Source organism: Dermacentor albipictus, chromosome 6 (assembly GCF_038994185.2).
Source record: "Dermacentor albipictus isolate Rhodes 1998 colony chromosome 6, USDA_Dalb.pri_finalv2, whole genome shotgun sequence".
NCBI classification, from domain to species: Eukaryota; Metazoa; Arthropoda; class Arachnida; order Ixodida; family Ixodidae; genus Dermacentor; species Dermacentor albipictus.
The window spans coordinates 39046896-39070246 of record NC_091826.1 but is presented as its reverse complement, the minus strand read 5'-3'; the positions used below and the strand labels follow the sequence as shown (position 1 = coordinate 39070246).

The 23351-nt window shown below is 46.1% G+C and overlaps 2 protein-coding genes across 4 annotated transcripts in view; one reads left to right on the top strand and one right to left on the bottom strand.

Annotated features, from left to right (window-relative positions):
* Positions 1-9541, bottom strand: part of LOC135914564 (uncharacterized) — a 502153-nt gene extending 492612 nt beyond the window's left edge. The window contains exons 1-3 of one of the 2 annotated variants that reach the window (XM_065447470.2): positions 9384-9541; positions 9020-9235; positions 6413-6493 (exon numbers count right to left, since the gene is read on the bottom strand). The gene's annotated coding sequence lies outside the window, so the exon portion shown is untranslated. The remainder of the gene's footprint in view (positions 1-6412; positions 6494-9019; positions 9236-9383) is intronic. The other variant, XM_065447473.2, reaches the window with a different exon arrangement.
* Positions 3468-23351, top strand: part of LOC135914563 (mediator of DNA damage checkpoint protein 1-like) — a 33698-nt gene continuing 13814 nt past the window's right edge. For both annotated transcript variants that reach the window (XM_065447469.2, XM_065447467.2), the window contains exons 1-8: positions 3468-3682; positions 5442-5511; positions 6305-6357; positions 6434-6526; positions 7822-7917; positions 10276-10344; positions 13623-13763; positions 17488-22665. In XM_065447469.2, the coding sequence (XP_065303541.1) occupies positions 3608-3682; positions 5442-5511; positions 6305-6357; positions 6434-6526; positions 7822-7917; positions 10276-10344; positions 13623-13763; positions 17488-22665 (5775 nt within the window). In that variant the 5' untranslated portion in view covers positions 3468-3607. The remainder of the gene's footprint in view (positions 3683-5441; positions 5512-6304; positions 6358-6433; positions 6527-7821; positions 7918-10275; positions 10345-13622; positions 13764-17487; positions 22666-23351) is intronic.

Sequence of the window (23351 nt, the reverse complement as noted above, 5' to 3'; positions counted from 1 at the left end):
GTCACGGAGTTTTAAACTTGATAGTTTCGTTTTCTGAAAATTTTCAATTTTGGCCAATTTTTAATAAATAATTGACCACCTAAATGAAAAATTCGAAGCCAGTAGTCACTAGAATTAAACTCTTTGTTTTAAATGCAACGAACCTCCTCAAATTTGGTGAAGTGGTTGCAGGGAAAAACGAATTCCCCTTCTACATGTACTTAAATAGGAGCACCCGAGCTAAAGCTTCCTCTTAAGGAGGAGGCTGAGCTGCAACGTGCAGCAGCTATATATATATATATATATATATATATATATATATATATATATATATATATATATATATATATATATATATATATATATATATATATATATATTGGGCCAGTGGCGTAGCCCCCCCCGAACAAAATTTCTGGCTACGCCACTGGCAAGATGTCCTCATGGCCAACACCGAGGAGGTTGGTCAATAGCAACACTATCGTAACAGGGACCGATACCACCTAAACAGAAATTCAAACATGACTAATGAGCATAAAGTAAGCCACGAAGTCAAATAAAGGGGGAAATGCCTGCTATCACGGCTGCAAAATACATATATCGCTATCGAAAAGCGGGCTGGAACCGAAGCGGTTATACATCTACTTCTGGAATGGAAGTCCCATCCGCCGCCTGCGGGAGCGAGTGAACCCGGCGGCGGCCATGTTGCTAGAGGCAAAAGAGCGCGGATCCAGCATAGGCGGCCGCGCTCCCTGTGTTTACGGTTCCGCGAGTGAAAATAAAAAAGAAACCCCCTTGGATAGTATATCAGCCCGCACTTGCTTGTCGCCAACAAAAAAAAACACCTATGATTACAATACTCCCTAATGCAAAATTTGATCGCAGCTCTATACGTGCATGGACAATGTCTCGCGCGGCCCGTTGCAAACGGAGCGAAGTGTGGCGCAACTGCCTCGCCAAACGGGAGATCGCGAGAGGCAGCGCGTGGGTGACCCGTGGGCGCGATTCACAGTACCGCGGCAGACAGACCTCCTCTCATGCAGCGCTTTGTTTCCATATATGGTATCAGTGGCGTCATCGGTGAACAGACGACGCGTGCTACTCTCGCGCCATCTCGTAGCGATCATCGCCGCAGAACTCCGTCTTGCGCGACACTACGCTTTCCTTCTCACGCTTTCGCCAAACCCTCTTCCTCGCGCTCTCTTCGCTCTCGCCATCTTTCATCTCCCGCTGCTCTCCGCGTTCGCTCTTTCATCCTTCGCTGTGCTCGTTCACTCGGTCACGCCGAGGTAGCCGGCGGACGCCGTCGATTTATTGCCGCAGACTTTGGGAAACGCTATCGGCGGGACGCTCCGCCAGTTTCACTACTCGCTTGGTTAAATTATGGATGGTCTCTTCCTACAAACTAAGCTTGTGTGATGCGACTGCGCAATGAACATTCATCACTGTGTACCCACTAAATGGCGTGAAAGATATGATAGGCGCTGCTTTGACGCGTATCAGGGGAACGTTCTTCGAAGTCGCGCGGTGCATCACGTGATGCACTGGCAAAGCTTAAGGCGGATCGAGCGGTACCGCGAAATCTGCATAACGCTTTGCCGTGTTCAAAATATTGTGTCGCGGGCATTTCTGAAGTGATGTTTGTCAGATAACGTTGGTGGGTGTTATGGACGACGACGTGTTTTTGTTTTTTGCCGACCGGGATAAATACGCGTCAGCGCTCGCCCATTGATATTACTTTGCGACGGCAGTTCGAAGTAACAATGAATAAAGCCTTAGGGGCATCCGCTTTCTTGCGTTGTTTCCTGTTTTTTATAGTAATAATTCCTGCTGGTATAGCAATTTCTATGGTAAGCAATTTTTTTTTCGTTTTCTGAGAAACCAAAAGTTCACCTCGCGATATTCGTGGTTGTGTTATTTACGTGCAAATACGGTAATTACACTCTGTTTTAGTGCACAACATTACCGAGCCGGCTTACACAAGCCGCCACAAGCTATTTGTTTAGCATCCTGAACAACTTGATATAGTCATATGCTGAAGTCAGAGCTTGCGTCATGATGCAGTTCGCTGTGTATGTTTTTCTATATTTGTTATGTGCTCAGAAAAATTGATGCAACCCATCCATCCCGTCTAGAACTTCAAATTGTCACACATGCGAAAACTAACAGCATCGCTCGGAAATGCTACAGGACAGCAGAAAAAAAAAAAACAACATTCCATTGAGATCTGGACTTTGACGATGCATATAATGGTTCACTATACAAACTAATTTCGTAACTCAGGTTCTGCGTGCATTCATTTTCAAATATTACTATCTTGAAAGCAGTGTTCGAGTTTTTTCTTCGCAGTTCGTCCGTTTCGCATTCTTAGTGATGTGGTGCACCCGAAACCTTAGACAGTACTCTGCAATATTCATGTAGAAGTGTTCACGCTGCTGTGTTCAAGCCCAACTTTGACAACGGAATTCTTTGATGGGCCAGTTCGTGCACATTACTGAACAAGAAACCTATGAAACATAAAGACGCGCACGCAAGACAAGTGGTGTCAGAACGTGCACTTGAACTCGTCCTGCCCACGTGTTCTCATGGATACGCGCTCGTCTCGCTGGCTTCCCTCATTACGACGCAGTCACTGCGCGGAACGTACACGGTACAAGCCGAACAGAGTACGTTGTCCTACAAGGACACCACAGATCTATTCGAGCACAACCCGAGACCGTCGAAAGCCAACGGCGAAATCCCATCTTCTCCGTTTAACAAGTAACCCATGTATGTGCTACATAAAAATCGCACTCAGCGACATGCCAATGAGTATTTATGGGACGTAAACGGAAATTTGATATTGACGTGAGCACCTTCCCAACCGTTGCCAAATGAAGCAAACGTAGGCACGACGTACGACTGTCCTGAGCAGACGACGCGAGTTTACGTTACAAATGAAATGCTACATCCGACGTCATCCTTACGCGACTGGTGCAGCTATGACCTGCTGAGGTGTTGCACTGCCCTCGGAAAGCACACCACGATCCGTTAAACACTGTTGCAAGAGCGCACAATCAATAAATGTGACGAAAATAGTCAGCTATGCTCTGCAATGGCGGTTGGGGCTTCTTGCCTCTAGTAAGATGGCGGCGACTGGTTTCACTTTTGGAGAGCCACCTCCACACCAGAGGTTTAAAAGTACATAACCTCCAGCCCGATTACCGACTCAACCCGCTGGCGTTGAGTTCACGTTAACCACGGAGTAAGAATATTATAACATAATATTCTTCCACCGTGATGAAAACGTAGCCATAGACGTCGGATTTTGGACACCGCCTATTTACCTTCAAGCAATCCTGCATGATTTTTCTCCTGCTTCTTTTCTTTTCTTTAAGTCTATTACCGCCTTTCATTTATTCATTTAATCTTATTTCAGTTCAAATCTGCCTTCAGATTCTCGACTACTTCACCGTTGTTCAATCAGTTGTCATCGTCATCTTCGACCCGCGCACAGCGTGCGCCCGTGCGCCCCACTAACGTATTTTTTAGCTGCGGAGTCGCCAGGAAGCAATGTGATTTTGTTTGGCGGCGTTTGAACAGTGGTGTTTGCTCGCGCAGTTATCGTCGGTTTGACAACCACTCGGCCATGGACGGGAACGACCTGGAGATGACGCAGGTCATCCACGGCCAGGACGACTCGGATGATGAGGCCGAGCGAGAGGTGCGTGTTGACCGTTTCCCGCCACCGCGGATCGCTGGCGTGCGTCTCCCTCGCGGTGTCCGTTTTTTGTCCATAAAGTTTCGTGCTGCCGCGGCTTTGTCGTTTTCCCCCGACGTTCGCTTCATTTCTCCGCGCTGCGGCGTGATGCCGGCGTTCGTGCTAAGTTTTTGTTGGGGGCACTTCAGTTTCACCGGCTCCCGTAAATTTAGCAGAACCACGACCTAAACTAGGGACGCTAGAGACCTCGCCCTAGCGTCTCGCTCAAACGAACCGAACGCACTGTTGGTGAGGTCCAGACTGGGGTTCAGGGACGGCGTCAGAATTTGGTTAATGAAAGGGGGGGAGGTGGGGGGCAATCGTATAACGATTGAGACGAAACTTCATCATTGTGAAACATTGCAGACTGACGGACCATAGTTACTTTCAGCCACATCAGTCAGTGAATGAAAACCGATTTGACACTTGTTTAGCAGTCTTGTATTCAACCGTACAACGTGGGGACGCCAGCGTACACGCACAACTTATTTGAAACTCGAGTGCTGCGCATTCTTGGGCGTTGTGTCAGGCGAACAGAAATAAAACAGGTGGTTTACACTGAGAGATGGCGCCACCGACGTAGGCAAGGTCACGGTGTGGGGATGTTCTTACGCCGCGGACAAGTTCAAATGTGCAAGATGCCCTACGTCGAAGCTGCTCGTACTAAACGGAGACAGCTGTACGTAACTTGCTCCGCGCGGAGCTCTCTTCACAGCCGAAAGAGGGCACTGCTCTGCAGCAAGCGCTCATTAGTAAGAGGCGATTAGAGGATTGGTGGAAGAAAAGTAGGGAAACGACAAAAGACGGAGACGTACAAAAACACAGTTTGCAATAGGGGATCAGAAAATTTGGACTTGTTAGTTCATAGTGTTCTTTTTTTCTTTTCTTTTTTCATTGGTTAACCTAGGTAGGATATCAGGCAGCATAGTAGCAAGAGCTTGGTGGCGCAACCCACCGCCCCGTTCCAAAGGGGACGCTCATAACATCCATCCATCCGCTCGGCTTCGGACTAGCGGACGCCCAATACGATACAGATACAAATGAGGCTCACAGATATGGGGGTGGCAGCACTGGCGTAGCCGGATTAGGCGCACACCGGCCGCGTGATGCCCGCCCCGAAATTTTAGGGTACTGTATACGGTCTGCTCAGGCTCCTTCCTACCCATCCCCTCGTTTAAAAAAAAGGTAAGAAAAAAGTGGCTACCCCACTGGGTCGCAGGGAAAACTGAAAGGGAAATTGTCATCCGTCTGGATGCAGCACGAAACTACTAAGGAAACCCGCATGGGTTTCTGAGGAAAAATTCATCCTGGTCCCGGGACCAATGCCGTTCCGGGGCGGTCAATCTACTATCTGAGCTAACCAGGAGCCTAGCAGATTGCAGCGCGAGGGAAAATTAATTGGCTGTTCGAAGCACCGCGACAATTAATATGGCAAGTCAGTTCAGCAGAATCCCGCAAGGTGGAGGAAGTGGCATGAAAGGGAAAATTGTTTGCAGTTTCCTTTGTAGCTTTGTGCTACATTCATGTAGATGGCAGTTTTTTTTTTCTCTTGACACTTCCTCGACCTTGCGAGATTCCACAAAACTGATTTGCCATATTCACTGATCGATTTGCCGTATGGTAACGCGCTTCCTTGTACGGTGCTACAGTATGCCGGAACTCTCATTTCAAGGAGCGTGTTAAAAAAAAGTGCCATGCTTCAAACATACTTCATCGCTTTCAGATACACGCCGTATTGAAACTCGACGACCAAGATGCGCCAGCGGCATACCAGACTTTCAACTTGAAGCCAGGTAACTTCTCTGAGTGGGGCTTTGATCCGTTGCAGTTCCTGTTGGCGATGTTCTAATAAACCGTTCAACGAGTACTCATATGACGTTTTTGACTGTTAACTTTTTGCAGTAACTGAAGGTCCAAATAATATACATCCAAAAAAATATGGACAAGCGTCAGATTGTACTAACTAACTTACTATAACATTGTTTCTACAAATTGGGTTCGTAGTTGGAAAGTAGATGTGTCTACAAGTCGTGAAAAAATGGGTTGCTTCGTTCCTGCTATCGCTGCAGCGGCCACACACAATCGCAGTCAAAATATACATGCACAGCACTTCGTCCCCCCCTTTACTTTGGAGTCAACTTCCCTCTTCCGATACACATGAAACATTAGAATGGTCTGGTTAGGCAACTGCGAAGCTGATTCGAATGAAATTTGTTGCTTCAACGTAGAAAGCCAAGTTCTACTTACTGTAGGAAGCAGAATTGCGATTCAGACCCTGAAATGTTTTGCAAACTTTGGTAAGTTTTAAAGATATTGAAGCACAGAGGTTAGAAATCCGCATGCCTGTACCAAAGCCAGATATGTACTCACTTCTATAAACATCCACTAAAGCATCTGAAGTGGACAAATGTAATCCACGACTTTATGGCTTATTGAAATAGTTCCACACAAGAATAGTCCTGCACAAACGTGCGGAATATTTCAGACATGATTGTCGCTGCTGATCAAATTGCATGTCTGTTGGATTGTACATTGTTTGTTTTATTACTCCTTTTTTTTTGAAGTTGTTGTTTTCTTTCCTTCCAGGTAAAAACATGGTCGGCCGTTCTCGTACCTGTGATGTTATCATTGAGAATTACGTGAGTCATTGTCTTGTCCCATTAGTGATAACAGAATTAATGTGTGACCACTTGCATTCTTGCTGTCCTGGTACAGGCCGTCTCCAAGCAGCATGCCATCATCGACGTAGGTGGCCACAGTTGTACTATCATGGACCTTGGAAGTCAGAACAAGGTCAAGATTGGAAAAGTAAGCTTGGCAAAAACATTTTTTTTAAGTGCTTGTCTTGTATATCCCCTTCAAGCACCAAATAATTTACTGAATATTGAAAGTTTAGCGTCATACCTTGCACCTTAAACCAGAGTGCAATAACGTTTTTTCCACTGCAGAGAAATTAAAACACTCGACGCTTTTGAAATAAAATGACTTTTTGGAATTTTTGCATCCTTCGCGTAACTGAAACTTCTGATAAATGGAGCTACTTTTTCTGTCCCTTCAAGTTCTAATTAAGTGGACCCTGCAGTTATATTGTCACGCATCATTGTTATACTACTAGCCGATGCTTGTTCTTTACTGGACTAACACTAACCAAGATTTAGCTTGGTGCAAGGCCTGCCTATGGTATGCTAAATTTCTTGGACGTTACCGCCTTATCTATGGCATAAGAGGCATGCATGTCTGATCAGACTGAGTGCATGTCTCGAATAGTGGTGTACATTCTTGAATGTATGTAAGCACCAGCAATTACTCTGGAATGTATGGCCAGTTATGTCCAGCCAAACATTGTCATATAACATGATTGCATCTGGCATGAAAAATACCTTCGTGCCTGACATTGGCTATAAGCAAATATATCACTCATTATGCACTGATACTTGCAGGAAGTATTTTAAGTTTGCTTCATGTGCGATGAACCCGTTCTGGTGGCGTAGTGGCTTTGGTGTTCTGTTGCTAAGTCTGAAATTAAAGTTCTTTGTCTGTCTGTCTGTCAGTCTGCTAAGCCTGAGGGTGTGGGATCAACTCTCTGCTGTGGTGGCCACGATGCAAAAACGCCCTTGCACCGTGCATTAAGCACATGTTAAAGAACCCCAGGTGGTCAAAATGAATCCCGAGTCACCCACTACGGCGTGCCTCATAATCATACCGTGGTTCTGGCATGTAAAACCCCAGAACTAAATTTTTTTTTCCATGTATGATAATTTGTTCTAGTATCTGTGCTCATTACTATGTCGATGTTCAACCCTATAAATAACAAATTTAAACCACAAGCTTAGTTTAACAACCGACAACCATGTTCCCCGAAATCTTTGTGCTTTGAATGTTGCTCGTCTTTCTGAGCCCAAGTTCACCCGATAGAAGATTCTTAACTCTCACATTTGGCAGTTTTTCTAGTTCTTCAGTGTCACTAAGTGGCGTCCTGTTTGCGTTTGTGAATAAATTTTTACAGCACAAAAAGAGTCTTCTCGAGTTCAAAGTTTCTACTTTGAGCCCGCCGCTAGGAATAGAGCTTCATTTTACAGGTCTGCGTTTGTCTCCTCTTGCAGCGAACACTGAAGCCAAACTGTCAGTACAACCTGGATTACAACGAGGAGTTCTGCATAGCGGGCCTCAGGGCCCGCATATTATGTGACCAAAACAATGTGAGCCTTTCATCTGTCGGGTTATTTGTAGTGGGAAGGTGTGAGATGCCACTTACCGCATTGAACATGAATTCAGCTGTACTCGTGACCATTGCCGAGTATATAAAGAGCGCAAGGGAGAACTATCTCGTGAAAGAATTGCCATCACAGTTATGAGAGCCCAAGAAACGATTGAGCTGAAAACCCTTTGTCACCTCTGTGTTATTCTCTGTGAACAAGGGTGGGAAGCAACGGGAAATAAAAAGTGCTTTTGTACACAACTCGCATGAGTGTTTAGGTTGTGGGAGCTACAACTGTCAGAAAAAGCTTCATGACATGAGTCTGATGCTGTGCGGTTAAGACGGCTGTACCGTAGTTCCTTCAATTTTCATAATTAAGTATATATTTATGTATCGGATTGAGAAATGTGTTGTTAATAAAATAAAGCCTGCTTGCCAGAGCAAAAGATATGCAAATTTCTCTGGAAGAAAACCGTTGCGTGGAATAAAATTTGTCCAATTTTAGAGATATGAAACTGAAGAACACTGCCTTGTCAGGGTGTACTCTTTCAGCTGAACCTAATGTGTGGGTGCGGATAGCAGCTCAGTGGCAGACTACTCTGTACAGAAGATTTAACTTAGATGAGTTGGTTAATCGTAGCGAAGTAGGGAAACAAAGTAGATGGGGCAATGACGAGAACAAACAATCCTACAGGGGCACAAAATCCAAAAAAAGGCCGTGTTCACAGGAAAATGGAGACTTGGAAGTGATGAGCAGAGGGTGAGCAAGAGATGCATTAGGCACAATTTCCTACAAAAATAAAATTACTAGAAGGAACTGTAATGCTAGCGTCTATGGGGACTACAAGCATGGCAGTCCAGTCAGCATGGGAATGATGATTAGTACATGGATTTGCATAAGCTTTGTTGAAACGCTCTTGCGACTTTAGAAGTAATTCATCTTCAACAAACTATTGCATTATAAAAGCAATAATGTGCAGTACTCCTACTTGCGTGCAGAATCTCGTTGCTTTCCACATTTAAAGGTATAGGATTGCTTCAAGATTGAGGTTATTAAAAGCAGATAAACACAAGGGAAAGAAACAAAATAGGAGAGGCCTTGCCTTCGCGTTTTCGAAGCGGAATGTGCAGCCATCTTGGTATTCCATCTCCCTTTGTGTCTCCAATCAGCTCGCCAGACCGGATGGGCGCAAGCTTCGAACTTGCAGTACGGAGGTCAGCCGGGAGCATGCATTGCTGGTGAACGTCTGAACACAACTTGCAAAGCTTCTGTAACAGCTTTATTGAAGCAGGCACACCCCTGTGTTATTTTTCGTGACCTATTGGAGAGGATGGCGAAGACCCACATCGCAATTACGTGAGAGCCTGTGTCGCTGGCCGACACTCGCAGTTCACACACGATACTCCAAACGCAGTTTGCCTCGCGAACACAGAACATGTTAGGCTCGAGCCGAAAACTTTTCTCACTTTTTTGGAGGCTGAGAGCAGCGAGAGCTCCACGGGTGCGATTGCTGGGGAAACAAGGGTGTTTGGACCACCAATCCCGGTGCTCCTTTTGTGAAAAAACAGCATGCGACTTCTGACGTGCCTTCTCCAACACAGCTTGGCTGGTCAGAGCCTCTCCTAAGCTTTCCTCCCTCTGTGCAGGTAAAGCACTGTAAACAAAGCCACAGGCATAAAGATCAGACAGATCAGACGGATAAGATGATCAGACCTGTACTAACCACCATTCCCATGCTAGCTAAACCATGGCAGGGCCGGAGTTCTCCCTAGTAATTCTAGTAGGAAGCTCTGCATGTTAGGCTCCTGCCCGAGACAGCCCTTGTTTGACCACTGTGGAGAGGTTGTAAACTCCTTACCCTCTGCTGCTACGCACATGGTCACCGGTTCGAATACCAGCCGCCGCGACCACTGTTCGATGGGAGTGGAATGCAAGGGCATACGTTTGTAGTGCTTGGGCTTGGACTTTGAGGAACCCAGGCAGTCAGAATCAATGCAGATCCATCTGCTACGTTTCTCGCAGCCGTTCTGTTGCTTTGGGACATTAAACTCTGTTGATAAATCTATCGGTGGACCTTTCCATCGTCTGCCTTTTCTCCTTCAGCTTTTCCTGCATCAGCAGCAGAGCATTGTGGTGACTGCACCGACACTCCTTGCCTCAAACTGGAAGTGTGTGTCACTGAAAGCCATTAGGTAGACGTACTCTGGAAAATTTGCTGTATGGGTGATTTTAGCATCTTATTCGAGCTTGTTTGGTCGTTCGTGCACCTACTTAGCACATTTGCTTCACAAAACCAACCTGTTTCTATCTCTCTCAATTTTTTCCTGCGCATACAATTACGTGTTTTCTTGTTTGTAGGGTGCCAAGAGTGACACCGGCTCCGACACATGCTCGGAGTCCCTTCTTACAGCCATTGAAGTTGCCACGGTAAAATTTCCTTTTCAATGCTCTAACATGTTAAAGTGTGCCTCACAACAGGATGAAATGCACACCTTGTTTGTTTATATATTTATGAAAGGGGAGACAAGTGCACAATAAAGAAAGACAGCATTGTCGGCGCAACTATGCCTCTATCCTATTAGAACCCTGATGAAGCAGCCCACCAGCATATACTGCACTAAAATATTGCCTCGACTCTTCACACCATCTTTTTTCCACACTTTCCATCTTTTCTCACACCATCCCGGCCACGGCGGCCACATTTCAATGGGAGCAAAATGCAAAAACACTCGTGCACTTAGATTTGGGTCCACGTTGAAGAGCCCTAGGCAATCCAAATTATTCTGGAGTCCTCCCACTACGGTGTACCTCTTTATCAGATCATGGTTATCATGGTTTTGTCATGTAAAACCCTATAATTTAAATTAATTTTTGTTAACCATCCTTTTTGACATCTCATCAGGAGTCGGCCATGCAAGGCAGCCTTGCTTTGCCGGCTATGTCCAGAAGTAGCCTTTATGAAGCCTTTTGCTTTTTGCATTGTCACACGCAGCATTGTTAGCCATTCTCACTATGGAAATAAGGAGACTTTTTTTATGCGAAGCATATTACGAGAGCTCAACCCAGCTCCTCAGGCGCAGCGGTGTCGCCTTGAATACCACGTGACACCGTGACGTCACGACAGAGGAGAAACGGGGCTCCAACTCGCGCCGTCGCTCGCCGCGTCGCGGCTGTATATAAGCAGCTGCGCTTGCCTCTGCCAGACACTCACGAGGTGAGATGCCTCCTGGAGACAGAGCTACTCGTTGGAATGAGAAGCGAAGGTTGCGGCGTGCTACAGAGACTGATTTTCTAGGTGGCTTTGGCTCAACTCTTGCAAGATGGGCTGGGTGGGAATCGAACCAGGGTCTCCGGAGTGCGAGACGGAGACGCTACCACTGAGCCACGACTACGATGCTTCAAAGCGGTACAAAAACGCCTCTAGTGAATGCGGTGTTGCGAACGCTGCGTTGCTCGACGCTCACCGCGTCCAATGAGGGGCGCGTAGTCGCTGCGCCGTAGCCCATTGTCTTACACCCCTTGGTGGTTCGACGGGAACGCTGTCGCGTTCCACTCTTGAAGGCGAAGCAGAGTAACGCACGAGTTGTTTCTTCGTTGGCCGAACCAAATATAGCCAAGCAACAGCAGTTCACCAGGCTAAACAGTGGTTCAACAACTAAAATAAAGGCTAGTATGCTTCGCATCCTGGGCTTAACCTTAGCTAAGCCACAGCCATTTTTTTTTTACTGCCCTTAATAAAGTAATGTACAGAGTAGTGTATGTTTACGAGTCACGACAGGCGATTCTTGGAAATAATCAATTTGTAATGCTGACCTAGACAGTAGAGGCCAATAAAACCAGCGTTGCGATTCTAAAGGGCGAGATACTACACAGACAACTTTAGCACTGACTAGTGGTAACTATGATCCCATGCTGCGATTTTGTGCTGTGAATGGCTGCTGCGATAATCTGTCAGTATCTATTGTTGAAACCTCTTCCTCACTCAGCTGCCATAGTAATAATATTGGTTGTTCCGTTCAGCCGCAGTGTTCGATCATTGACAGCTCTCTTGGCTCACTCTTGTCCAAGTCTCTACAAAATCAATTTCCTGTTCATCTTTCTACCGACCCACCCCATTGTAGGACAGCAAACGTGATTCTTTGTCCTTGTTGACCTCTCTGCCTTTATCCTCTCTCTCACCTCTCCCTAATGTTGGATGCAAATTAGAGAATGTAAGAGCGCAATGCATGACTATTTAAAAGGGAGATTTATCATGGGGCCAACTCCAGTTGCCAAATTCCAAGGCATGTAAAATGCAGAAATATGTTTGCAAGCCAATTGCTGTACTGATAGAGATGAATTTGTGCTGTTTGAGAAGGAAAGTCAAATTCTAGTGATTGTAGAAAGTAGAATTTTGATATAAGGCTTGTACGTTTTTTTTTTTTTTTTGTAGTCTCAAATTGATAACAAACATTCAGGCATGAAGTTAACAAATCCATAACTGCCAATAACAGATATCGCACTTCTTAAAGCTGCATCTGCTAGAATATCTCAAGTGGACAAATTTGATATTCTGTATTTACAGCTTGCTGGAAATCGTTAGTGTTTACGATGGTTTTGCAAAAGCTTTATTAATTGTGTACTTCAGACTGGTTTACATTACTATATCAATTTTCTCTACTTTATGTTTATTACTAGGTGTAATTTACAGAATTGTGATATCATTTCTTTTGCTGAATTGGAGCTTGTAGTTTATCCACTAGTTTTATAGTGTTGCAATTTTTAACAATATTGGGGGGTGGGATTGGCAGCCTAATTCAAAATCCCGTTTCCTATGCAGCATTTTAACTTCTTATTTTAAACGCACCAAACCTAATCCACTTTGGTGCTGCAGTTGTCGAGAAGAACGATTTCTTCTTCCCCATGTGTTTAAGTAAGAGCTTTCGAGCTAAGTTTTCTCATAACTTCTATTGCCCGTTGAAAGCAGAATTTTTATTCAAATCCAGACTTTTATTTCGAAAGCGTCAAGTGGCTCATTTAGCGAAAAAGCCCGTGTCCGCCATCTGTAACAGCCTAATTTCCCATTGGTTGTGAGACCGCGTCACGAGTACACATTGACGGAGTTCCCATTGGCTGCGAAACCATGGCACGAACGCACCTCGATGGAGCAGAGCGGGCGAAACAGAACACCAACACGCCAGGTGTTGCATGAGGCGAGAGGGCATCGCTGTGACACTGGGTCACCCTCGCTCACGGAAGCCTGTGTCATCGGCACGTTCCTTCTCCACGCAAGCTCTCACTTGCATTCCAACTGCCCCTCAGTGAGGCCAAATCAAAATGCGCCAAGCGTCTCAACGCACTCGCTTGCCTGGGAAGGAGTTCATAACTCGAAGGACCACTCAGCGGCATTCAATGGGACAATAATGCTTTCGCATTCACAACTGATAAAGAGTGCTTGGATGTCTTCGGATTTTTTGATAGCCGAATATCTGGAGTTTAAATAAAAGAGCAGCACGAAGTTTTCAAGTCCATAGGCGTGAAAAAACAGATGCTAAACATACAAGATATGTATCAGGTTAAAGCCTTACAAGAAATCATTGCAAGACTTCAGCGCTCAATAAGTTAATGCTGCTTGTAAGTTGCTTCATTTGATAGTGGGGCGTCAGATGTCTTTACTGTTGGGTACGAGATATATCTTGTTATCCTCCTGTAACTCCTTTGTCTAGGATCAAAAGGGTGTTGACGCTGAGGCGGGTGACAATGCTGATGAGCCGGTGCCTTCTGCTCCAGTAGCAGGACTTGATGAAGCGACGGGGACTGCAGTAAATTCCAAATTGGAAATTTCCAACGACAGGACAGCAGCCAAGGTATGTAAACAATTTGCTTGAGTGTATTCGTTTAGCTTCCCTTCCTGCCCCGTCAGAAACGGCATGGCACTAATTGACATGCGTGGTTCCGGCTTAAGCCAACACAAGCCTTCAAGAGGCAATAAAGAGAAGCACACAATCACATTAGACCAAAAAAGCTTTCGTCCAGAACTACATTTTTGTTAATTTTCGTTAAGTTGAATATTTAGAAGACAAAATGGAGGTCAAAGTTCCATTTCTTAAAACTTCGCACCAGAACCCCAGTGCTGGTACGTCAGTGAAGTGACACTGGTTTTAAAGTACAGCTGAACCTGGATATAATGAACTTCAACATAATGAAATTCTTTGTGTGACAAAGTATTTCACCTTTCGTGACTTACTGGCCATAGAACACCATCTATTTAGAACTTCAATATAACGATGTGTGTTAATACATGATTTCAATATTAACGGAATTTCACTGCCGTCACGAAGGAATACCCAGGCGATAAATGCAAATTTCCTAGAACCCAGATGGTCGAATAGTTCAAAAACAAGCAGCTGCTGTGGAACGCACCTCTCAAATTGCATGGTCCGACCCCAGAAGCAGACCAGCGTCATGTTCTGTATAAAGTTAATGCGATAAGATCTTATCATGCCACTTGCACTGCATGCTTCAGGTGCGAGTGAAAGTGTGGGAGGGTGAGCCAAGAAGGGCGGTGGCTTGATGAGCACTGTCTTCATGTGCAAGCAAGGGGAAAGGGGGACGTGAGGTTGCGATAACGCGATTAAGCACACACAAGAGAGGGAGTGGGGGAGCAGCTTGATGCGTGTCTCCTTTTCAAGTGCAGCTGCGGCTGCGCATGGCTCTCCATGCAGCCGAGCGCATATGTAGGCTGTGTGCCCTTTTAGAGCTAATCTGCTGTGTGTGCAAGCAGAGGCCGTGCCGAGATTGTGGGGCATCATGTACTCTGTCTTGTGGTGCATTTAGTTCTGGAAGTTGCTTAATCTCGAATCTCGGAGACTCGTTGAAGCGAGAGGCAGACAAAGAATTCGCACCTCGCATGGCTGTCTTCGCTTAATTTGTACCACCGATGAGAAGATATGGTCTACACGGCATAGAGCCATATCTTTCGTTGCAAACTCTCGAATTCAATGAAGTGGAATTTTTTTCTCATTCAGATTTGCTTTTTTCGATTTCCTGATCGTTCAGATCTTGTGGCCCCTGCCGTGTAAAAAACTTAAGACAGGTGACTGTACTTATTTGCATAATTGGCAGAATTTTAATGTAACGAAACAAATTGCCGATTTTACCGATTACATTCTATCAAGATTTAACTGTATTTCTTTGTACCTATTTGGGCAGTTGGGGCTCACTAAATGTTCTTGAAATGTGGTTAGTTTACGAATACTGTAGTTTATCACTACTTGTTTGAAAAAAGAAAAAAGCTTAACTAGGCCTGAGTTGGCAACGCCACAGTCCATAACGTCATGGCAAGCTGGTGCTGAAAATACAAGGCAGCGTCACCAGCCATATTTCGTTTTCTCATTTCTTTTTTTTTGCTTACGAAACATTTTTATTTTTCTCTTTAGTGTCCCTTTAACGGAAACACATTTTAGATTGAAGTACTCTTTCAGTGTTGTGTTCGTTCATTTGAAAGAACAGGTTAAAAGGAAGTTTTAGCTTGTGTGCTCCTATCTAAATACATGTAAAGGGAGAATTCATTTTTCTCGGCAACACTGCACCAAATTTGATGAGGTTTGTTGCATTTAAAAGAAAAAATGAAAAGTCTAGTGACCGTTGGCTTCAAATTTTTTATTTAGGTCGTAAATTTTTTAATTAAACCAATTAAACCAATTTTTAAATTAAAAATTGGCAAAAATCGAACATTGTCCAAAAACGAAACTATCCAGTTTAGAACTCTGTAAATCAGCTACAAAAAATAATACAATTCTGTGAATTGCATTTAATAGTACATATAAAGCGGACAAAATTGATATATTACACATGAACCTCAAAGAATTTAGTGATATGGAAATACAGCTTTTGCAGAACCCTTGTAAACAACGTAAGAAATTCACGTAAAATATAAAATGATATATCAAATTTGTCAGCTTTTGATGATCTAATGGATGCCATTTGCAGAACCGCGATATCTGTTCTTGATGCAGAGCTATGAATCTGTAAACGTCGTGCTTCTATTTTTTTCATACTTTTGAATTTTTGAAAATTTTTGAAACAAGATTCAGGACATAAATCAAAACTCCGCTTCAAACAGTCACTAGTATTTAACTTTCTCTCTCAAATGCAACAAATTTCATTAAAATCGGCCCAGGGGTTATCTCAGGAAAACATTTTTGCGTTTTACATGTATTTGAATAGGCCGCGTCGGTGTTGGGCCCGAGCTAAAGCTTCCTCTTAATTATTAGTGCTCAACATCATCGTGATGAAAATAAATATAGCGAATCATCGGATATAATAAAGCAAATTTAAAATTTTCTTGGCTATGCTTTATTTTATTGAGTATTCTACTGCTACATTGGAACTGAAAAGGCTAGAACAGATGCATGCAATATCAATAAAAGTGAAGTGAATACTTGTTCATTCACAGCTCAACAGCTGTATTCTTGTAGCAAAAATGTCAGATACTCGGCAAGAGTAACTTTACATGGCGCATTCTAAATGTGCATGCACATTTTGGCCAGCAGCTTCGCTGGCCTGAAACCAACAAGCCAAAATGTTGATCCAATGCGATCGTACCATACGAATGTTTGTATAACCGTGACGGTGAAAAGCATATTTATGTAATTTAGCATTGTTCACTTGCCAGATATCAGCACAGCAAGCTACCTACAGGTTGTCAAAATCAGCAACACACTTTTGCTGGTTCGTTCGAAGCTCCGCACTTGCTTCTTTCACGTATGCCCAATTATGACGACTGTAACCATTTTGATATGTTACAAGTGTAATGTACAAACGTATTTAACGTAATATTTCCATTTAGTGTTCCTTTAAGAGCAACCCTTACCTGGCATCTCCGGCCTAAATTACATGGCAACATATAAATCTTTAGTTTGGCACCCATTGAACCGATCGAAAAGTTTGGGACGTTTGTTTATTCTAACTAGCAAGATTTTTAAAATTTTATCAACTCCTTGGAGCATGTTAAAGAAAAATTTAAAAAGCATCAAGTTTATAACCCTGTAACTATGCGAATGAAAGTATACCTTAGTAGTGCTAACTTGATCAATAGGCCCTTATCATAATTTACAAGTTCGTTTTCTGCATTGCACATTTGCCCAACCAGTGGTGGCACCAGTCTTGTTTTAAATGGAGGCACAGTTCTAATTGCATTTGGTCAGTTGCGCATGGTTTTATCATGAGAGCCACATCTATACATTTCATGTCATAAGACAAACTGGGATCATATGCATTGAGTGCAGAAAATGACCACATTAGCTTGATAATCTACTTTGAGGGAAAGCTAGCTTTCCGATTATGACAAGGGTCCATTAGGGTATCCACAATGCACATATCTGATAAATTTACGCCACTATAAGGTATTATACAGTTTCTGATTTCTACAGAGCTCGCGTAGACAATATTTGTCTTGCTTAAGCATTACGCTAGCCCATTGCATTTCTCTGCACTGCACGATGTAGCAGTGCCCTAAAATAAGGAAGTGGGGCATATGTGCGAAAGCATCAGTTGCATTTCCTTCTTTTTTTTTTTCACTTTTCACAGTCGCAAAATGCGAAGGCATGCAGCAGCGAGTACCAGTCCAGTGGAAGCTTCACCATGCCCGAGATGCCCAACCTCGACTACACTCAGACCGACAGCTCACAAGGGACCGAGCCTTGTGCGGGTGCTGACCGTGACGCTCAGACGAACCTAGAGGGCGCTGGAGCGGGTGCTCCAGCTGCACCAGTTCCCGAAGGTGGTAACACCCCGACACCACCATACTCCGATGCCGCCTGTGGCGGAAATGCTGGAGACACTTTGGAGCCTGCCATGGCAGACAAAGAGAATCGTTTGAATGCAGAAACACAACCTTACGCAGGCAGCGCTGAGTGTCCCGAAGTGCCTTCTTCAAACTGCGGTGAAATAAACAATGCGGAGGTGGATGAAACAGATCGGCTCAATGCTCCAACGCAAGCATACGAAGATGATCCATCTGCGGAGGCCGAGCGTCTGAACGTGCCCACGCAAGCATACACAGAGCAGGACGAGGACGACAGGTTGAACGCAGTAACACAGGCGTACACGGCAGACGCCGACCAGGAAGAAGAGGAGAGGTTGAATGCAGTGACACAGCCGTACGCAGCAGACGTCGTAGACCAAGAAGAACAGGAAAGGCTGAATGCAGTAACACAGCCATATGCAGCAGAGGTCAGCAAGGAAGAAGAGGAAAGGCTGAATGCAGTGACGCAGCCGTATGCAGAAGACGTGTACCAGGATGAGCACGACAGACTCAACGCAGTCACACAGTCGTTCAATGACAAAGCAGAGGAAGACAACACGGGGGATGGCTCCGCGAGTGCTCCCACACAATCGGAGGAACGACACCGCCGCCTCCTGTTGGGTGCAGCTGAACTCAGCTTCGTCCTATGTGAAGCATCCCAGCCGTGCCGTGACGACGGCGGTGATGATGACGAGGAGGAGGAGGAGTTCTGCGCACCGACCCAGAAGGACGATTCTCCGCCTCTAAAAGTTCACGCCCTGCTGAAGTTCCGCAGAGAGAGAGGAGCAGTGGCAGAAGAGGACGACGACAAGACACCGCCGCTGTCGCCAAAAACTACAATAGATGAGACTCCACCACCTTCCCCTGGCTTTGTTCCGGAGAGTGATCCCGAATCTGACGATGGTGAAACAAGCATGGTCACAGCCCGGCACTCGCCTTCAATTTTCGACATGACCAGTGCGTCTGTTTACGAAGACTGTGTGACACCTGGTGCCGCCAATGGCTCGCCCATCATCGGAACCATCAAGCGACCAAAGAGGGGCATGAGTCTCAAGAAACCTACTTGTGACACTGTTCTAGAACTTCCCAGTCAAGAAAGCACTGCAGGCGCAGAATGGATGCAGCAACAGCAGCAAGCTTCCTCGCAATCTAAGGCGTCCAAAAAACTAACTTACATAGAAGAAGCAGATGACAGCAGAGATTTGAGTGCAAAGACCACAGATACCTCTCTGTCTGAGCTCTCAGCAGGTGGGGTTGAACACACCACCAAGCATTCAAGCATCATAACTACTTGCAGCCCACCAAAGGTACCTATGGAGCTGCAAGAAAGCGCAGGTACTGATAAGAAAAGCGCGACTACTGATGACTGTGACATGCCTCTACTTCATATGAGCGAGAGTACCGACCTTGACACAACTGCTACCGATAAAGAAGATTGTACAGCTCAAGATCCTGCCGTCAAGGAGGGAAAAAAGGCTCTCGAAGCCTGCACAAGCAGTGAAATGCCAGCAGACACTGGCACTGGGACTTCTGAACAAGCTTGCAGCCGCAAGGAGGAGACACTTGAAAAAGACAGACCAGCCAGCATTTCGTCCGAAAGCGAGGAAGAAAGCAGTAGAGTTTCCAGAAGAAAGGGTAGGAAGGAACCGTCATCAAGAACGACTCGGACAAAGAGGAAAGTGGCATCTCCACAAGATGAAAAAGAAGCCCCCATAGAGAACACAGCTGCGCCGGCACGAAGGAGCAGTGGGCGTCAAAATGCTGGCTCAAGGATGAAGTCCCTTTTGTCCTTGGAGAAAAGGACTTCTGCATCGGGAGATTTCGAGGAGGGTGCACTTTCACAGGAAGTTCACGATAAACGAGACGCTTCCAAGGATGACACAGCCATGGAAGAACCACAAGGGAAAGCAGGCAGATCCAGAACAAGGCGTGGGCTGAAGGGCAAAGCTGCCGCAGAAGTTCCTCCTCTACCTCCGGAGGACGGTCTGGCCAGTGCCAGCCAACCAAAAGTTGTGTCCAGCTCAAATGAAGATAAGGGCGAGAATGAAGAGCCTTCAATGAAGCCTAGTGAGAATGGCTCTGAGGGTGAGGCAGACGGCCGTGAGGGCACTCATGCTGACAAAGACGAGTGCCCACCAAAGAGAGGGTCTTTGGTCGACTGGGAAGATGACAATGCAGAGGACGTCGTGAGTACGGCCTCGCTAACACCATCTTTGGGCGACGGCGACAACAATTGCACAGACACAACCATTGACACCTGTTTCTCTGAACCATTCCCCACCTTTTCAGAAGTGATGGCAGAATGCCAGCCGTTCATTGAAAAGACAGAGGGCCAAGATGAGAGAAGTGAGGCTGCAGAAGCACAGGAAGAGACAATGGTTGACCTGGCAGATGAAAGCAAAGCCGAAGCACCTGCCACATCAGAGCCAGAACCCGTAGCCGCCAAAGAGCAACCTCGAGCTTTGCGGTCAAAAAACCCGAAGGAAGGAGTGGCAACGAGAAAGCGAAAAGGATCAGAAGCGGTGGAGGAGTTGCCTTCAGCACGTGGCAAGGCCACTCGAAGAGGTGCACGAAAAGGGCCACTTGCAGGAGCTGAACTGCTTGCGGAAGACTCTCCAAGCGACATTGAGCAGCCAGAGGTACTACAGTCAGCCTCACCACAGCAGACGAAGGTAGCCAGGCGCGGACGTCCTCCCCGCAATGCTGTTAGCAGGAAGACAGCGCCTAGGCTTGCGGTTACCAATATTGTGGAAAACACAGAACAGTCAGAAGGGGAGCATGATGCAGGCAACCTTTCAGCGCAGGAGACTGAAAGCATCGGAACACCATCGGAAACATCAGAGAGTTTAACACCTTCTCGGGGAAAGGCTGCTCCACGTCCCCGCTTGTCAAAAGCTCCCCTGTCAAAAGACCCGAAGGAAGGAGTGGCCATGAGAAAGCGAAAAGGACCAGAAGTGGCAGAGGAGTTGCCTTCAATACGCCGCAAGGCCACTCGAAGAGGTGCACAAGAAACGCCGCCTACAGGGGTTGCGCTATTGGCGGAAGACTCTCCAGACGACATTGAGCAGCCAGAGGCACCACAGTCAACCTCACCACAGCAGTCGAACCGAGCCAGGCGTGGACGTCCGCTCCACAGCGCTGTTGGCAGGAAGACGGCGCCTAGGGTTGTGGATACCAAGATCGTGGAGGACACAGAACAGTCAGAAGGGGAGGCTGATGCTGACCGCCTTTCTGCACAGGAAACTGAAAGCATTGAGGGAACACCACTGGAAACGTCGGAGAGTTTAACACCTTCTCGAGGAAAAGCCGTTCCACGTCCCCACTTCTCAAAAGCTCCTCAGTGTGGTGCTAGAGGCAGAAGGCAGTTGCTGCTGCTGGATGCGGAACAGGCAGAGGAGGCTGCTTCGAAAGACGAATCTGACCCAGACCGCCTTTCAGCACAAGACACGGAAAGCATTAATGGAACACCATCAAAAACACCAGAAGAATTAACAGCCTCTGAAGGAAAAGCTGTTCCTTCTTCGTCAAAGGCATCCCGTCGTGGCACAAAAAATGCAAAACAATCGTTGCAGCAAGATGTGAAAGAGGCGGATGAGGCTGCTTCAGATGGCCTTTTAGCTGGAAACACTGGAGAGCAGCTACACAGCGTAAGAACGTCTCAGCGTGAAAAAGCTAGCACGAAGACCCGTTCAGGTCAAGACAAGGAGGCAGACACTGGGGCAGCGGCGGATGTCTCTTTGACTAGTGTAGAGTCATCCCAGAGCTCACAAACATCTCGGCGGGGAAGAAGAGGGGTGAAACATTCTCAAGAAAAAATTGAGCCGCCTGTTCAAAGCAGGTTGAATGACTCAACGCAGTCACTTTCCGCGGAGCCTCAATCGCAGACCTCTCGAGGTTCTCAGTTGGGAAGGCGAAACACGAGGCAATCTGAAACACAGGAAAACTTGCCCTCCGAGGAGACTGGTGACAGTCAAACTGAGGGGGAAGTGCATGGTAAAAAACTGTCGAGGAGTGGAAGGAAGGGTACAAAGTTGTCTCAGGAGGCAGCGAGCAAAAGTGTTGCCAACGCAGGAGAAAGCAATCCTGAACCTGGATCTGCAGATCACGAACTGCAAACTAGGAGGACTCGGCGTGGTAGAAATGCTGCCGAACCATCCCAAAACGAGCAAGTCATGCCAACTCCAGAAGCTACAGGAGACCCCTCGGAGAACAGTGGCACAGAGGCAGAACCTCCGAGCTCGCAAACCCGGCGCGGGAGAAAAGGGCTGAAGCAAACTCGAAATCAGCGTAACAACAAGAACGCCCCTGAAGACAGCAATGTGAAAGAGACTTCCGAGGTGCCCAAACAACCAAACTCGAGAAGTTCAAAGCCATCAAGGACGACAAACCTTTCTCTGCCCAGGCGTACTGCAGCAGCTAGTTCCATGGAAGTTTCCATCAAAATGGAGCCAGTGAGTCCAGGAACATCCCGGCGCAGCAGCACAAAGACTGCACAAGTCCAGCTAGTGGAAGCCGAGCACCCAGGCAACAGTGACTCTGCTGAAGTCCCTTCAAAGCCCAAGCGCAAGGTCACCGAGCTCAAGTGCGAAGATATCTCGGAGGCTGAGCCTTTGAGCTCAGGGTCTACGACTCGACGTCAACTGTCCAAAAAACCAGCTCCCGCACCGGTGACGAGAAAGAGGGATGTGCGGCGGACTGGCAAAAAGGAAGACCCAACACTAACTTCCGTGGCACCTGTGCTCAAGGCTACGGAAGAGATTTCTGCACAGTGCTCCCTGCGAAGAGTTGACAGGAAGAGGCATGTCGCCTCAATGAGCTTTGGTGTAGCAAGGCACGAGTCGGATGATGACGCTTCTGGCAACGAGGAAGAGACTTTGGACGAGGTAACAGTGAATGTTGGGCCAAAGTCTCGGCGAAAGGCACCGGTGAAGGAAGTCGCTGTCAAGCAGGAAATAATAGAGGTGTGTTCCTTTCTCCTCTTCCTGCTTTCCTTTTAATATCTTTCAAATAGTTAGTGTATATCCCAAACCACATTAATACCTCTCGTACTGCTCTTTCTAGTTCTCTTCATGCTTGCCTTGCTGAACTTACATCAGTTACCTCATTCTTAATAAATTTTTTCTTTTTGCTTTCATTGACTAGTAGAAGGAAGTACGGTAGGTGTCTCATCTCTAAGGTAATTGGATCTTTCTTTGGCTGCTATCTGGAAAAGGATAGCAGCCATCATTTGACTGCCATTCCGTGTGTTTGCTCCTTATGCAGTGCTCTAGTTTTTTTGCCATGCGTGATAACACAGAGCAATCGGGTGACGTACTGTCTCCTTTCTCTTGGTGAAGTAGCATATTCTCTCCCTGAAACAATACATGTCGGCTACTGCCATTAAAAATTGAGGCACTTCATCTAGTGACATCATAACTACCCTAATTGGTGGTATCCAGATCACACTTTCTGTGGCAGCTCCCTCAAAATGCTTTTGTGTGCTAAAGGTGCTAGAAGCGACTTCAGGAATCGGGAACACAGATCCACTGTGCTTTGGATGCCATCTGTTTGGCATGAGGAAAACAGAAGTTGTAGAACTGGGCCTTCAGTTGGCACTTGAATGCTCACACCTATAGCACATACTAATTTCAGCCATATTCTTTTAAAA